General features: G+C 43.7%; 1 protein-coding gene across 4 annotated transcripts in view; it reads right to left on the bottom strand.

The window, feature by feature from the left end:
- AlkB (alpha-ketoglutarate-dependent dioxygenase AlkB) overlaps positions 1 to 16,600 on the bottom strand; it is a 314,842-nt gene that overhangs the window by 24,270 nt on the left and 273,972 nt on the right. The window contains exon 7 of one of the 4 annotated variants that reach the window (XM_067097314.1): positions 16,474 to 16,594. The exons of the other annotated variants lie outside the window; for them this stretch is intronic. Within the exon in view, the coding sequence (XP_066953415.1) occupies positions 16,483 to 16,594 (112 nt within the window). The 3' untranslated portion in view covers positions 16,474 to 16,482. The remainder of the gene's footprint in view (positions 1 to 16,473; positions 16,595 to 16,600) is intronic. 4 annotated transcript variants of the gene reach the window in all.

Here is a 16,600-nt window from a genome sequence, read left to right as displayed (position 1 = left end):
GGGCTGGTGCAGCACTGCAGAGCACCCGGGCTCCTCACAACGAACAGTCTGTAAGTGTAAAACGGTATATGAACCTACTAATTTAAGGGACTTCAAACTATAGTAGGTATTGGAGTATGTTAAAATAATTTATACCGGACCCGCCGAAGCATTCCGGCGGGACGATAAATTAGAGCAAAACATGACCACACTAAATCAAGGAGCACCGGAGATAGTTCGGCGGAGCAGGACCTTAATCTAGGATCATGCAACTCTTAATAGTAAATTTACTTAAAGAATAAATACTGCCGGAGCCCGGCAGCAGGCCTTAGTTTATACCGGGTCCACCGAAGCATTCCGGTGGGGTAATAAACTAGAGCAAAACATGATATATACTAAATTAAGGAACGCCGACCAACGGAGTAGGATCTTAATCTAGGATCATGCATAAATTATAACGGCACAAAGTAACTGGTTAACAATATAGGATAACAGTACACTGTAGGTCGCCGTGTTCCTGCGCAGACCCCTCCGGGATCCCGTACCTCCGACACTTGGTTACAGCGGGGAAGGCGGGGTAAATCATTACCATGAGTCATTACGCAGCTAGAGAGCTAGGTGTGACTAAAGCCAATCCACGGAAGACCAAAACCACCGGAGCGGTAACCGCAATGGCAACGGGAGGGCCGGGGACGGCGGAGCGGAATTAGCGAGCAAGTGTTTGAACCCTGAAAGTGATCGGAGTTCAGCTCGATCCACTGGAGAGCGAACCAACGAAACACTAGCCGAGCGGATGACACCGGGACGGGGCCTGGAGGGTGGGTGACTCTTGACTGGGAACCAGACCAGTCCCCCTCGGGTGACAATCTGAGAGACCGACGTCCCGCACGCGAGGAGATGACATACCACTGGCAAGTCAGGGGAGGGGAGGGGGGGGAGGAGGTTTGTACAGTACTTGGAAAGTGGGACCGAGTTTTGTTTTTTAACAGGACGGGGGATACCCCCATACACTGACTGTAACTCCCTGCGGGGCGCCGAAACAAACGTATCGACTACCTATTCGTAGGGAGACTCATGACACTCACCGAAGTACTGGGAAGGATAGGGTAACAGCATTAATCTAAAGTAATCACCAAACTCTCACCCTCCTCATGAAGGCGCAGCCCAGACAATCAGGGAGGAGAGAAGGAAGAGGGAGAGGGTTGAAAGGGAGAGAAATTCCTGTAACGTAGTCCAACCAGCAACCGACCCATAGGGTAGAAGGGCAATGCTTGAGGAAGATTCCCCATATTATTTTTCTTCTCTCTCTCCCTCACCAGAGGGAGGAGGGAACAGGGGTTTCAGATACTCCAGCAAACCCAAAAACAAGCGGTAAGGCGGATGGAACAACATACAGGAACTCCCTCGACCAGCCTACCCCTCCCTCCCCTGCTCAAGTGACATAGTCGGGAGAGATGGGAGCTAAGACAATGCGAAACCTAACCTGAATGGCCTAACCCACCGATTGGAGCGAGAGGGTTAGGCTAGGATCCCCAATTTCTGATAAATATCGTTAAAATTAACCAGTACGCATATAAGTACCGTAATATGAATAAATATACAAAATTATAAGGACTTGTGCTAAGCGTATAGCCCTAACTGAGCAAGGCTTAACAGGAAGTAGGCAGCCATTAGACTGCATCTGACGCTGAGCCCGGATCATAATAAAGCTAAATTATTCATGACATCCAATACACCATAGATCAGAAAGCTGACAAAAGAAAGCACCACCCTGGAGAGGGAATCTACTCGAACGAGAGCCTGGTATACGCTATGAATTAACTACAAGAACCAAAATAAGAGGAGGAAGCCTCCGTAAGGAATAACGCTAATCAAGGTACCAGGACCCGCCTGACATAGATAAACGCCTCCAAAGGGAACTTCTTGAAGGGGAATTATAAAACATGAATAAAAATGTAAGCGACCTAGAGAAACCCTTGCAGAAACCAGCTGTAAGAGTGTGCTTCAAGGTCATCATGGCTGAGGCGGCGAATGCCGGGGAGCGTCCGATATATGACCCTGTAAATATTAATTTACGGGCCTATAAGAGCCTCACAAGTAGTAAAAACCCCACAAGAAGATGGTACTTAACTTAGACACGGTGAAATTACTCGACGACATGATGAAATCAATCCAAATTTGAAGAAAAAAGGGGCAGCACAAGAAAAGCTTTCTAAAGCAAGCACGTGCTAGTATGGAAATGAGTTCAGATGGCGCTGGGGTCGTCGGTTGGCGGGCGGGTGAGTATGGGCGCTGGATCAGCTCCCCACATTCCGGGGTTTTGTCATTGGGATATCTTCAGAGTGCGGTCCTGTGGCAGTGACAACAATCACTCACCCTTACCTATACCGACGTCTATTTTATTATAGATGATCGATCTGGGGGTAGTAACCCCAGCATTCCTGATAGCTTTTTTCTCTGGTATATTTAGCAAAGAATTTACCTAGAAATATTTATCATTTATTATGGAGGCTGAGAGAGAGAGAGAGAGAGAGAGAGAGAGAGAGAGAGAGAGAGAGAGAGAGAGAGAGAGAGAGAGAGAGAGAGAGAGAGAGAGAGAGAGATTGTCCTTACCTGAAATATCAAGTTAAATCATTTATGAATTATTACAGAGACAGAGAGAATAACATGGGAGAGAAGTTATTTTTACGTTAGATATCAAAGGATGGAAATTTAGTATTAAACTATCTTTTAAATTAAATTAAATTTACTGTAATTTCATTTAAAAGTTAGCTTAACACATTACTCTTAAAAAAAGAAATAAATGGTTGACGTAAGAATATATGAGGCGGCTAACGGCAGAGTGTCGTCGCCGATTTAGAGTTAAGCACACCAACGTCATCTCTAACCCTCTAGCTGTCGGGAGAAGAAATTTCAGTTCAAATTTCCTGCAACAACAAGTCGAAATTCTCGTTTTGTAACATTACTTCTTTTCCTTAGTGACGCTACACATGGCTGCACTGGCTGGTCTGGGTGGCAGAGAGTCGCAAGCGCCCGTGGTGCATAAACCAATCATGAGTCCAGACGCCCTGCCACACCTCCCGCACGACCAATGAGAAAGGCTAGCCATCAGCAGAGCCGCTGGCTATCACTGCAATAAAAAACATTCTTGTACCTTCCTTCCCCATGATCGCCTCTGGATTTAATGTGCTTCTTTTTGTTCTTTATTCATTAATAATACTGGTTCCTCTTCATCATGTCCGACACAAATGTAGATGACAATGTTCCAGGACCTTCCAGGGGCAGAAAGAGAGTCCGGGACTTTGCTAATTGGAAGCAAAATGTAGCCATAAGCTTACGTAACAAAGGTGAGGTGTATGTAAGCAGAAAAGATCTGGTTCCATTCATCCCCCAGATTTTCATGACATACTTCAACCAGCTTTTTTGTGATCAAGATACCCTCACTGCTACTCCAGACACCCTTCAAGATACTCCTCATGAGAATGACGTGGATAATGATTTACTGGATTATGACGTCTGATTCTCGCCTGAAGTAATTGGCGCTTACGTTTTTTCCAATCAAAATGTATTTTAGCCATTATTGACGGTAATTATTATTGCTTTGCTTGTGAGACAACTGTATCAGCCTCAGAGTATTCTGATTAAAAAAGGATTTTGACAAAGGAAAAATCTATTTCTGGAGAGGGGCCCGTGTCACCCGGTGAAATAGTCCATTCAGCACTTATTTCTAGGTAATTCCGTTGCTAGATACCAGAGAAAGCTAAATGAAATGCTGGAGTTACTACCCCCAGAGCGAGCTCCACTAGATGGAGTCGTGGTATGGAAAAGGGTGAACTACAAAATCAATGTCAAAAGTCCCAACGAGAGAGGTGCCAATACAAGCCCATGCACTACTCGCGGACTGTATACAAGGCAACACTAGCCGCATTCCATTTTAGCACGTTTTTTCGTTCCACACGTAATTTCGTTGTGATCCTTATTTTGTGCTCTATTTTGGATTTTTATGGCATCCTCGCAAGGTTCTTCTTCAATTACTTGAGTACCAGTGTTTTATTGTTTTTTAGGCGATTGAGGCTCCTATTATTTTCCTTTAGTTTAATAATTAAAGGGATTTATAACGCCCGTCTCGATCTCCTCTCACGTCGTCTCTTGACCTCTCTTGGTCTTGGGTCGGCATGTTTGTTTTGTGTTTTTTATTTGTATCCCTTTTATTTGGGATATTTTACCAGGCTTATGAAGAGCTCCATCTGGGGAGCTAATCTCTTCCCTCAAGAAGAGGTTGATGCGGTCCTAGCTGAAGCAACTAGGGCCAATCAGAGTCTCCGCTCCCGTTGGGGCCTGCCTTACAAGCGTAAGCAAACGGAGCCTGCCGGACCCCATCCTAAGTCCGGTAAGAAATTCAAAAAGTTTAAACGGCTCCCTGCTCAGACTGTCTTGCAGGCTGTCCAGGTGCCCGCACCCGGCCAGCCTTCAACCTCGCATGCTCAGCCTCAGCCTCAATATGTGCTGGTTCAGCCAGCTCCTCAGTCTCTCGCTGCCCCCTCGTATGTATCTTCCCCGGCTTTCAATGCTTCATATGAAAGCCAGGGGGCATTTTGGTCTATCCAGAATGCAAGGGGAACTAGGGCCAGAGGATACTACAGAGGCAGGGGAGCACCTCGCTCCTCCTTCCGAGGAAGGGGAGGCAGAGGCTCCAGAGGAGGCAGACCATCTCCCGCCCAGTGAGATATCTCAGGTAGGCGGGAGGTTGTACCATTTTCGGGACCAGTGGAACTTCAGTCCCTGGGCCCAGAGCATAGTCTCCAAAGGACTGGGGTGGAGTTGGTACAGAAGTCCTCCCCCCCAGTCAGGTTCCATCAATCACCGTCCAAGGCTCTGAAGGACTTTGTGAAAGATCTATTACAAAAGAGGGCAATAAAGAAAGCGAGACACTTGAAATTCCAAGGCAGACTGTTCAGTGTTCCAAAGAAAGGTTCCAGTCAACAAAGAGTAATTCTAGACTTGTCCCGTCTAAATTCTTACATTCAATGCGACAAGTTTCGAATGCTTACAATCTCGCAGGTTCGGACCCTACTGCCCCGTGGAGCCGTAACCACCTCTATAGATCTTTCAGACACTTATTATCACGTCCCGATTGCGAGAAGGTTCTCTCCTTATCTGGGGTTCAGACTACGAAATCAAGCATACTCGTTCAGAGTCATGCCATTCGGTCTTAACATAGCCCCCAGAATCTTCACCAAACTGGCAGATACGGTAGTTCAGCAACTACGGTCTCAAGGGATCATGCTGGCCGCATACCTGGACGATTGGATCATTTGGGCATCCAACGCCAACGAATGCCGGAAAGCAACAGCCATAGTAATCGGCTTTCTGGAATCTCTAGGCTTTCAAATAAACAGGGAGAAATCCTGCCTAGTACCGGAGAGTCGCTTTCAATGGTTAGGGATCCAGTGGGACCTACGTTCACACAAACTATCTCTTCCGCCGGCCAAATGGAGAGAAATAGCCAAGGCAACCAGACAGTTCCTCAGGAACAAGAAAGCTTCCCGCCGTACCCAAGAAAGAGTCTTAGGTTCTCTTCAGTTCGCTTCGGTAACGGATCTTCTACTGAAATCCAAACTGAAGGATATAAACAGGATATTGCGGAGCCGAGCCAACGTCAGGTTCAGAGACAAGGTGTCTCTAATTCCGCCAATTTTGAAAAAGAGACTCCGGCCTTGGACAACAGTCAAGAGCTTATCGAATTTAGTACCGCTTCAATTTCCCCCTCCGGCACTAGTGATTCACACCGACGCTTCTCTAAGCGGGTGGGGAAGATACTTTCAACACAAGAAAGTTCAGGGGACTTGGTCCACTGTGTTCCGCCAGTTCCATATCAATGTCCTGGAAGCTATGGCAGTCTTTCTAACCCTGAAGAAGCTACGTCCAAACAGTCTGATCCATATAAGACTGGTCTTGGACAGTGCAGTGGTGGTACATTGTATAAACAGAGGGGGTTCCAAGTCGAGCCGGATCAACCAGGTTATGATAGCAATATTTTCCTTAGCAAACAAACACCGGTGGCATCTGTCTGCGACTCATCTAGCAGGAGTCCGGAATGTCATTGCAGATTCCCTATCCAGGACAACTCCACTGGAGTCAGAATGGTCCCTGGACAAAACTTCATTCAATTGGATTTGCAGTCAAGTTCCGGGTCTCGAAGTAGATCTCTTTGCAACAGAATGCAACCACAAACTTTCCTGTTATGTGGCTCCCAACCTGGACCCTCTAGCACACTCCACAGATGCAATGTCAATAGATTGGAACAAGTGGCAGAGGATCTATCTGTTTCCTCCAGTAAACCTGTTACTGAAAGTCCTTCACAAGCTCAGGACATTGAAGGGCCAGGTAGCTCTGGTGGCTCCCAATTGGCTGAAGAGCAACTGGTTTCTGCTTCTTCTAGAGCTGAAGCTTCGGTGTTTACAAATTCCCAACCCAAAACTGACGCAAATAGTACAAACTCAGACTGTGTCAGCTTCCTCAAGAATTCAGAATGCCCTAGCTTTGTGGATTTCATGAAGTTTGCAGCTCAGAAAGATGCTAATATTGACCCTATTAACACTTTGTTCCTAGAATCAGACAAATGGGAATCCACTCTCAGACAGTATGACTCAGCAGTTAAGAAATTAGCACTCTTCCTTAAAGAATCTGAAGCAACCATAATGACCACGAACCTAGCAATTTCATTTTTTAGGTCTTTATTTGAAAAAGGTCTTGCCTCGAGTACCATTACTACAGCGAAATCAGCTTTGAAAAAGATATTTTTACACGGGTTCAATATTAACTTAACGGACTCTTATTTTTCTTCAATCCCTAAAGCCTGTGCCCGTTTGAGACCAGTAACCCGTCCACACACGGTTTCCTGGTTCTTAAATGATGTCCTTAAATTAGCCTCAGAAACTGATAATCAATCTTGTTGATTCCAAAGTTTATTGAGGAAGACCTTATTTTTAATTAGTTTAGCTTCAGGTGCTAGAATTTCCGAGCTGTCTGCCCTGTCTAGAGAGCCCAATCATATCGATTTCCTTCCATCAGGTGAAGTGTTGCTAGCCCCTCACCTTAAATTCCTAGCTAAGAATGAAGATCCTCGAGATAGATGGTCTCCCTGGAAGGTCGTCCCCCCCCACAAGACCTATCCTTATGCCCGGTCTTTACTTTAAAGGCTTATTTAGACAGGACCTCGCAAATAACTTCGGGGCCTCTGTTTATAAGGGAAGGTGGAGGAACTATTTCTATGAAGGCCATCAGACAACAGATCTTATATTTTATTAAACAAGCAAACCCAGACTCAGTTCCGAAGGTTCATGACATTAGAGCGGTGGCCACCTCCACTAATTATTTCCATCACATGAATTTTGAGGATCTTACAAAATATACAGGGTGGAAGTCTCCCCTGGTTTTCAAATGCCACTATTTGAAATCTCTAGAAGCTCTAAAATTCACCACAGTGGCGGCAGGAAGCATTGTTCCTTCCTCTATTTAACTCCTTTTCTTTATATTCGGTCACTTTCCTCCCTCCTACCTGCCTCACTTATTCCCTTTCCATCACCTCCGGGTCAGGCATACTTCACAGCCTGTCTCCTGACCATGTTGCAATTTTTGTAATTGTCCCCTGTTTGTAACTTTTAAGTATGTTTTATGTCTTTTTGTTCTCTTGTCTTGCAGGACATAGTTCCCCCACCTTACTATAGTTTATGTATTGGAATATCTATTTTGCTACTTGAATAATTAAAATTCTTGTGGAATTATAGTTTTATTTCTTTCCATTACAAGTTTCTTTAGTTTTTCAGGATGGTATTTTGTTTCTCTGTTATTTCACCGGGTGACACAGGTCGGGAAACCCAGAAAAAGGATTTTGACAAAGGAAAAATCTATTTCTGGGGAGAGACCTGTGTCACCCGGTGACCCATCTCTCTTCTTCCTTTTCTCCCCCTTGATAAAAATACCATTCCTAGGTGGTGGGTGCTAACATGGAATGTAGGTGGCGCTGGTGTGTTGTCGGTCTGCGAGTGGTGCGGGCGTTATATCGGCACCTCACTCGGTAGGACTTTTGACATCGGGAATGTCTACAGGGCGGAGACCTGTGATTGTGACAATCTCACCCTTTCACATACACGACTCCATTTCATGGAGCTCGCACTGGGGGTAGTATCTCCAGCTTGACATTTAGCTTTTCTCTGGTATATTTAGCAATGGATTTACCTAGAAATAAGTGCTGAATGGTTATTTCACCGGGTGACACAGGTCTCTCCCCAGAAATAGATTTTTCCTTTGTCAAAATCCTTTTTTCCTGCCATTTATAAGACTCCCATCATGCTCCAAAAAACTTGTTTCTGTCTTACTTTTCAGGACGATCTCTCCTCTTTGTCTCTTTAATGTAGACATCTATTGCTGGAATAAAACATGGAGGGATAGCAGGATGTTTACTTGTAGGATCTTCTGTGTTTTTATGCTTTCATTCTCCAGTTCACCTAGCTGTCTGATTTGAAATGGTATACAAGATCTAGATCCAAAAAGACTTGAGTCACACTGTTTTAAGATCTCAAAAGAAGGATTCTCCTTTGAGCTTTTCAGTCACATGTGGTATCTCAGATCTAGCTCATGCCTCCTTAAGTCCAGTGGTAGCTGATGGGAATCTATATAAATACTTTCAATGGGTGAAGTTCTAAAAGCTCCAGTGCAGATCCTTAGCCCCATCTTATGCACAGCGTCCAATTCCTTAAGTTTAGTCTTTGAAGCAGATGATTATACTTGGCAGCCATAGTCTAACTTAGATAAACATACTGCATTATAAAGCCTTAACAACGATTTCTTATCAGCACCCCAATTAAAATTAGAAACTACTTTTAAAATATTTAGTGATCTTTTCACTTTCACTTTTAACTGGTCAATATGATTATTCCAAGTGAGCTTTTCACTTTTAACTGGTCAATATGATTATTCCAAGTGAGCTTTTCATCAAAGACCATTCCTAAAAGTTTTAATTCAGTAGTGTAAGGTAACATAATTCCATTTAAGGCAAGAGTTGGAATGGCTTCCTTAGTTTGGCACCTGCAGAACCGAACGGTGACAGTTTTATATTTGGAAAATCGAAACCCTTGCTCATTAGCCCACTTGCTTACTTTATCAGTGGCTCTTTGCATGAACCTGCTAGTAGATGCTGCATCATATCCTGTGCAGTACAGAGCCACATCATCTACAAATAAAGACCTTTTACTGGTGATGATATCTTCTCTAATACTCCATTACTGGCAATAGCAACAAAGGTAACACTAAGGACACTACCTTGAGGAACTCCCTCTTCTTGTAAGAAAGGTAAGTTCTTCATTGGAGGGGGTGGGTAGAGCTCTCGGCTAGCACACTGTTGGCCCAGCGTTCGACTCTCCGACTGGCCAATGAAGAATTAGAGGAATTTATTTCTGGTGATAGAAATTCATTTCTTGCCATAATGTGGTTCGGATTCCACAATAAGCTGTAGGTCCCATTGCTAGGTAACCAGTTGGTTCTTAGCCACGTAAAATAAATCTAATCCTTCGGGCTAGCCCTAGGAGAGCTGTTAATCAGCTCAGTGGTCTGGTTAAACTAAGATATACTTAACTTTTTGTAAGAAAGGTCGTGATACTTTATTCCCAACTCTTACCTTTATACCCCCTCAATTTAGGACCACCTTGATGTGGTGAGGGGGAATCTTGAACCCCAGGAATCTGTTCCCGGGTTTGAGTCCAAGAGTCCCATAGAGTATTATATATTTCTTTGAATTAATTTTTGTGGAATTTTCTGCTTTTCTAAAATTTTTTGGACCTAATAAATAGGAAAACATATCATAACCTGGATTGGGTTTATATCTGAAGCTAAACAGTGGGAACTGTGGTAGAACCATCAGCTGCGTGATAATGTTTGGACCTGAGGTATATCAGGCAGAACTATTCTTTAGGGTTGGACCACGGATTCCAGGGGGGTTCTGGTTCTGGGGATAGGACCCTCAGCATTCTATCTGGTTTGCCTATAACACAATTAGAGTGGGGATGATAGTATTCTCGTAATACCTTCGGTCCTAGCGAGCAGGTTTGGCTTACACTTGGGCCACTATAATCATGTTGTGCCATCCCCTGCGGGGTAGGGTAGGGGGTGGACATTTGGGTCTGTTCTCATTTGTGCCATTGGTGGAAGAATAATCCCCATGAAAGGCTGATGATATCTTTTTAAGGTTTTCAGGTTTATTATTATTCTTTTTTACCCCTCTCAAGTCTTTATGTCTAGCATTTATAAGGATTCGAGTACCCCTGAACCCTCTGATGGTGCTGTTCTGGCACAGATGACGACCGCTGCACCCACCTTGGAGATTGAAATTTCTCCAAATGTTGATGACTTCTCGAAAAATAAATTGACAAAAAGCAGTAATAACAAATATCCTGATCCCCCTCCTGACTTCCCTTCCTCTGGACCCTCTAGCCATGCTTCATTGATGACGACTTCAAGCCAAGGCACAGACTTCTCTAAGAAATCTTCATCCAAAATTAAATCCTCAACACAGCCAGGTTGTGAGAAAAATTTGAGAATGATCCATATCGAAGACTTACCAGTGTGTTGTGATTATGAAATGATCTCGACAGCTCTGAAATCATTTGGAACTGTTGTAGAAATCAGGATGAACTTTATTGATTTTGAATGTAAATGGGAAGCGTGGGTTACCTTTAGTAGCCATGATGAGGAACTAGGTCAAGCTGCAGTATGGGGAGCCTTAACAGACAAAGTTTACAAAGACATGGACGTTCATGTGCCATCTAAATGGGCTCAGGATGAACCAAAGAGAAACCAGAATGCAGTAATAAGGACTCCTAAACCTCCTATGTGGGTGGTAGCTTCAGCCAAGGAGGAAAATTATAACTAATATAAATTTTTTAGGTTTCTTCAGAAAAAGGTGGGAGGAATAAAGAGCGGTGATATTTTTCATTTGGGGAAGAACACTGTTCTTATTCATGCCAAATCCACAACCCAAGCATGCATGCTGACCTTGTTGGACATAAAAAATGATGAAATGATCACGAAGATCAAGCCCCACTTAGGCTTTAATTATGGGAGAGGAGTAATTTTTGATAAAGACCTTATGACATGATAGAAGAAGAAATTCTAGAAATGAGTCCCACTTCAGTTTGGAGAGTGAAAAAGGCAGCTATTGCCAACATCATCATTTTAACCTTTGTACACTCTGCAGTACCTTCTCATGTCATATTTGAAAATGGAAGGGTATGAGTACGTCCTTTCCAGCAAAGACCAGCGCAGTGCTATCGTTGCTTTGAGTTTGGCCACCCATCAAAAAACTGCAAAAATGCTAAAATTTGTATAAACTGCTCTGGTGTCCATCATGATGATGAATGTAATAGAAAAGCAAAATGTGTTAATCGTCACCTGGAACATAAATCCAATATTAAAAATTGAGACATTTACATATTTGAACTGTCTGCACTTAATAAAGCCAATGCTTTATTTAAGTACTGTATTGGTTTTGCAAAAAGACAATTAGGACAACAACCTAGGAGCTATGCTCAAGTTCTTATGGAACTACCACTATTTACCACTAGGGGTGCAGTGGCAGTACCCTCTAATGTAGCAGGTGCACCAACTGCTCCGTGACCACAGCCCAGGTATTGTGTATCTCCAGGAAACTAAGCTTGGAAGCACACATTATAATCCTGGGTTAAATTACAACATATATAATTCTCCACCACCAATCGGAGATAGAGCTAAGGGAGACACAGCAATTACTGCGCATAAGTCGTTGCAACACTCCTTGCTATCAATTAATACTCATCTCCAAGCTGTAGCAGTAACTTTCATTTTAGACAAGCAAATTATAGTTTGCTCCATCTATCTTCCTCCTGATTTGGATTTCACTTATAATGATATTCATTTACTGATCAATCAGCTTCCTACTCCTTTCCTCTTCCTTGGTGATTTTAATGCTCACAACCCCACATGGGGTGGGAACATGACAGATGCCAAGGGTAGGATTCTGGAGAATATTATGGATGATCGTGATACCACTATACTGAATAATGGAGCCATGAATTACCATAACATCTACTATCGATCTGAGCTTTTGCTCGTCTAGTGTTCACATTGACTGTGAACAGTCAGTAAATGAATTTCCAAATGTGAGTGACCACTTCCCAATTCATATAAAAACAGTTAAGAATCAGTCCTCTGAGTCACCTCCCAAATGGAAGGTAGATGAAGCTAAGTATATCTTAGTTTTACCAGACCACTGAGCTGATTAACAGCTCTCCTAGGGCTGGCCCGAAGGATTAGACTTATTTTACGTGGCTAAGAACCAATTGGTTACTTAGCAACGGGACCTACAGTTTATTGTGGAATCCGAACCACATTATAGCGAGAAATGAATTTCTATCACCAGAAATAAATTCCTCTAACTCTTCATCAGCCGGCCGCGGGAATTGAACTCCGGCCCATTGAATGACAGTCTGAAGCTCAACCGACTCGGCTAACAAAGGGCTGGTAGATGAAGCAGACTGGAAGAAATTTAGTGAGTGTTCTCATGGACAAGAATGTAAAATCATTTCCATCCATCTCGGAGGCATATAATTACTTCAATGACACCACCATCAACACTGCAATTGTCTCTATTCCAACATCAAAAGGGAAGCCCTCAAGACCAGCAGTTCCTTGGTGGAACAAAACCTGCAGAAGTACGAGAAAGATCACTAGAAAATGCTACAAAAAGTATAAGAGGAGTGGAACTGCCCAAGCTAAAGTTATTTACCAACGTGCTGCAGCTAAGCAAAATAAATATTTTAAAAAAGCAAAAAGAGAGTCATGGATGTACTACATTAATGACATTAGCTCAAAAACACCATCCAAAATGATTTAGAAGAAAATTAAAAAAGTAAGTGGCAAGTTTATTCCTGAACCTCTGCCTACCCTTAAGATAAATGGTGACCTAATCACCCAACCAGAGAGGGTTGCAGAAAAATTAGGAGAACATTCCTCGAGAATATCAAGTATTGAGAACCATTCTCTGGAATTCCAAGACATTAGAAATGCCCGGATTTCTCTCGATTTACGTGAAAATAATTTTGAACTGTATAATGCAAAATTTGCACTGCGGGAACTCAAAGATGCCTTGCAGAATACCAAACCATCAGCCCCTGGTGAAGATAAAATACTCTTATGAAATTCTGAAACAATTCCTAGAAAAGTCAAGGAAATTTCTTTTAGATATAATAAATGAAATCTGGGAAACTGGTATTATTCCTAAGAGCTGGAAATTATCATTGATCTTCCATATGAAGAAACTAAACAAGGATCCCGCTTTGCGCAGCAGCTACCGACCAGTAGCTCTCACCAGTTGTGTTTGTAAGCTGATGGAAAAGATGATTACCACCAGACTTGTATGGCACATAGAAACAAATAAACTGCTTTCTCCATCCCAGTTCGGCTATAGGAAAACTAGATCTACTTTAGATCCCTTGCTCAGGCTCTCAAACCAAATACAACAAGGTTTTGCTAAATAGATCTAAACAATAGGAGTTTTCTTTGATTTGGAAAAGGCATATGACACCACATGGCGTTATGGTATTATAAAAAAGTTGTATAAGATGGGATTATAGGAAAAATGATCAGATTTATAAATTCGTTTTTATCAGAAAGATATATAAAGGTAAGAGTTGGGAATCATGTATCATGACCTTTCTTACAAGAAGAGGGAGTTCCTCAAGGTAGTGTCCTTAGTGTTACCTTTGTTGCTATTGCCGGTAATGGAGTATTAGAGAAGATATCATCACCAGTAAAAGGTCTTTATTTGTATATGATTTGACTCTGTACTGCACAGGATATGATGCAGCATCTACTAGCAGGTTCATGCAAAGAGCCACCAATAAAGTAAGCAAGTGGGCTAATGAGCAAGGGTTTCGATTTTCCGAATCTAAAACTGTCACAGTTCGGTTCTGTAGAATGATCCTGGTGGCCCCCAAGCATCTGGAGGCTGCTTGGTACCCAGACCTGCTGGCTCTGCTCTCCGAGGTTTCGAGAGAGCTTCCCCTCTGGCACAACCTTCTTCGTCAGCACCACATAGAACGGTATCACCAGGCCGTGGCCTCCCTGTCTCTTCTCGCCTGGAGGTTATCCACCATCTCTTGCAAGTGAGAGGCTTTTCTCGCCGGGCAGCGACAGAGATGGCAGGATACCTCAGGAAGTCCTCAGCGGCGGTTTACCAGGGTAAGTGGGCCGTCTTCTGTGGTTGGTGTCGTAGACGGGGTTACTCTCCTGTCGGAGCCACTCTTCAGCAGGTAGCGGATTTCCTCATCTATCTTTGTTGGGAGAAGCTCTTATCAGTTTCAGCGGTAAAAGGATACAGAGCGGCCTTAGCCTTGGTCCTGAAGTTGAAAGGCATCAATATTTCGTCCTCTCTGGAAATATCTTTGCTGATGAAGAGCTTCGAACGGTCTTGCCCACCCAGGAAACTCGGGCCCCGAGTGGGACGTGTCTCTCGTTTTGTGGAGCCTGACTCGTGTCCCATACGAGCCACTGTGAGAAGCCACAGACAGGGATCTGACTCTCAAGACTGTCTTCCTGCTAGCCCTGGCATCGGTGAAGAGGATTAGCGAATTACAGGAACTTTCCTTTGCAGTTAAACACTCAAGGGGGTGGGCATCGGTGACGCTCGAATTTGTCCCGGAGTTCGTAGCGAAGACTCAAAACCCAGAGATCCCTGACGCTCGGTATGAGTCTTTCACGATCCCATCCCTGGTGATTTCATAGACAATGACCCTGTCGAGTTGCGACTCTGTCCTGTATGGGCGCTACGGCGCTATCTGAAGAGAACACGGCACCTCAGGCCTGAGTATCGGCAACTCTTCATTAGCACTGGAACCCCTAAGAAGGAGGTGTCCAAGAACACGATCTCTTTCTGGCTTCGTGAGGTTATCAAGAAAGTGTATGCAGCGGCTGGGGAGGACGGCACCAGTGCTCTACGCCCCCGCGCTCACGAAATCAGAAGGATTGCGCCCTCTTTAGCATTCAAGAAGAACCTGTCGGTTCAGCAGGTACTGAAGGCAGGGGTGTGGTCGAGCCAGACCACATTCACCTCTTTTCACCTAAAGGACATTACCCATCAGTCCTTGGATACCTTCTCCTTGGGACCAGTGGTGGCTGCTCAACAAGTTGTGTAACTTACCCAGCTCCTGTACAGGACAGAGTTGTGTCTCATCTGTTGTACATGTATGACTGGGCGTGAAAGGTGAGTGACTGGCTCCCTCTTCCCTCCTATCATCTAACTTTTTACCCTTGGGCAGAGAGTTTAGGCCGTACAAGCTGAACCAGACGTCTGACGCAGGTGAGTTTCATTCCTTGAGTATCCTAATCTTTGTTGCCTTTCAGGTGCACATTAGATGTAATGTCCCCTCTTTCCTCTGCAAGGTGGGGAAGGGTTGTGGGCTAATTACCAAACCCATTCTTTATGTTGGTCCTTAGTCCCTGACATTTCCCAATCACCTCTTATGTGGCTGGGAAGGGTTTTCTCTAGCTTTCACCTCACTGTGTGCTCCTGGCTCTTACCCCAGGAGAACGCAAGGTGCGGTTGAACTTCAAGTCATTCAGAGACCTCCACTCAGATTCCTCCCACCAAATCTTGAGTCCCCATATGTAAAGGACCAAGGGTTTGTATTTGTGTAGGAACAAATCGCATTTTTTAAAAGTAAAATGCACTTTTCCTAACATACAAACCTGAGGTCCTTTACTCAGGTTACCCACCTCAGCTTCCCCACAATCTCCCCTAGACCAGAAAGTAAAGTGAATGCGTTGGTACCATGGGTTTCCCACTGTTACGAATCACCTGCCCAGCTGGTAGTAATACCAACACATGCCTTGTAAGTTTTTAGCGGCCAGTGCAGCTTCGCCGAAAGTATTCCCCATATGTAAAGGATCTCGGGTTTGTATGTTAGGAAAAATGCATTTTACTTTTAAAAAATGCAATTTTTTTTACAGACATAAAGTCTTCAGACTGACTCTGTTGTGGTTTCTATAAGCCACATCTTTTCTTTTATTTGTCCAAGTGACATTTCTGCCGTTGGATGTCTACTTAATAAATAATTTTCCAATTTTAATACAGAAATTTTCCTGGTCAGTTTCCAAGGTTAGAAACCTTGAACAACTTCCACTCCCAAAGAGAGAGTTGAGGTGAGTTAAGGTTGGGTCATGACAATATTTACTAGTTTTGGGTGTTTTGTATGGTATGAATTAAGGTTGGGTCATGACAATATTTACTTGTTTTGGGTATTTTGTAGGGTATTAGACTTTGATTACCACCTTGATTTTGATTAACTGACCTTTCCAGGGGATAGTCCAGCGCCATACCAGTAGTCATAGGGAGGTTTGATTTGGCTGTTACAGGATAACACCAAAACAACAAGGTACAAGTACTGTATAAGTTAAACCCACCTGTCAGGACTAAGACCACACTATCACGGAATCATCCTCCTTTATCTGAACTAAAGCTTGGAGTCCTGACCCAAGGACTGGCTCCCCCTGGATTTTAATGTGCCAAGCCTTGCGGACAGTTCTGCCA

This window comes from Macrobrachium rosenbergii, chromosome 54, assembly GCF_040412425.1.
Source record: "Macrobrachium rosenbergii isolate ZJJX-2024 chromosome 54, ASM4041242v1, whole genome shotgun sequence".
Classification (NCBI taxonomy): domain Eukaryota; kingdom Metazoa; phylum Arthropoda; class Malacostraca; order Decapoda; family Palaemonidae; genus Macrobrachium; species Macrobrachium rosenbergii.
Note: the sequence above shows the minus strand (reverse complement) of the source record. Positions and strands in the feature narration are given on the sequence as shown.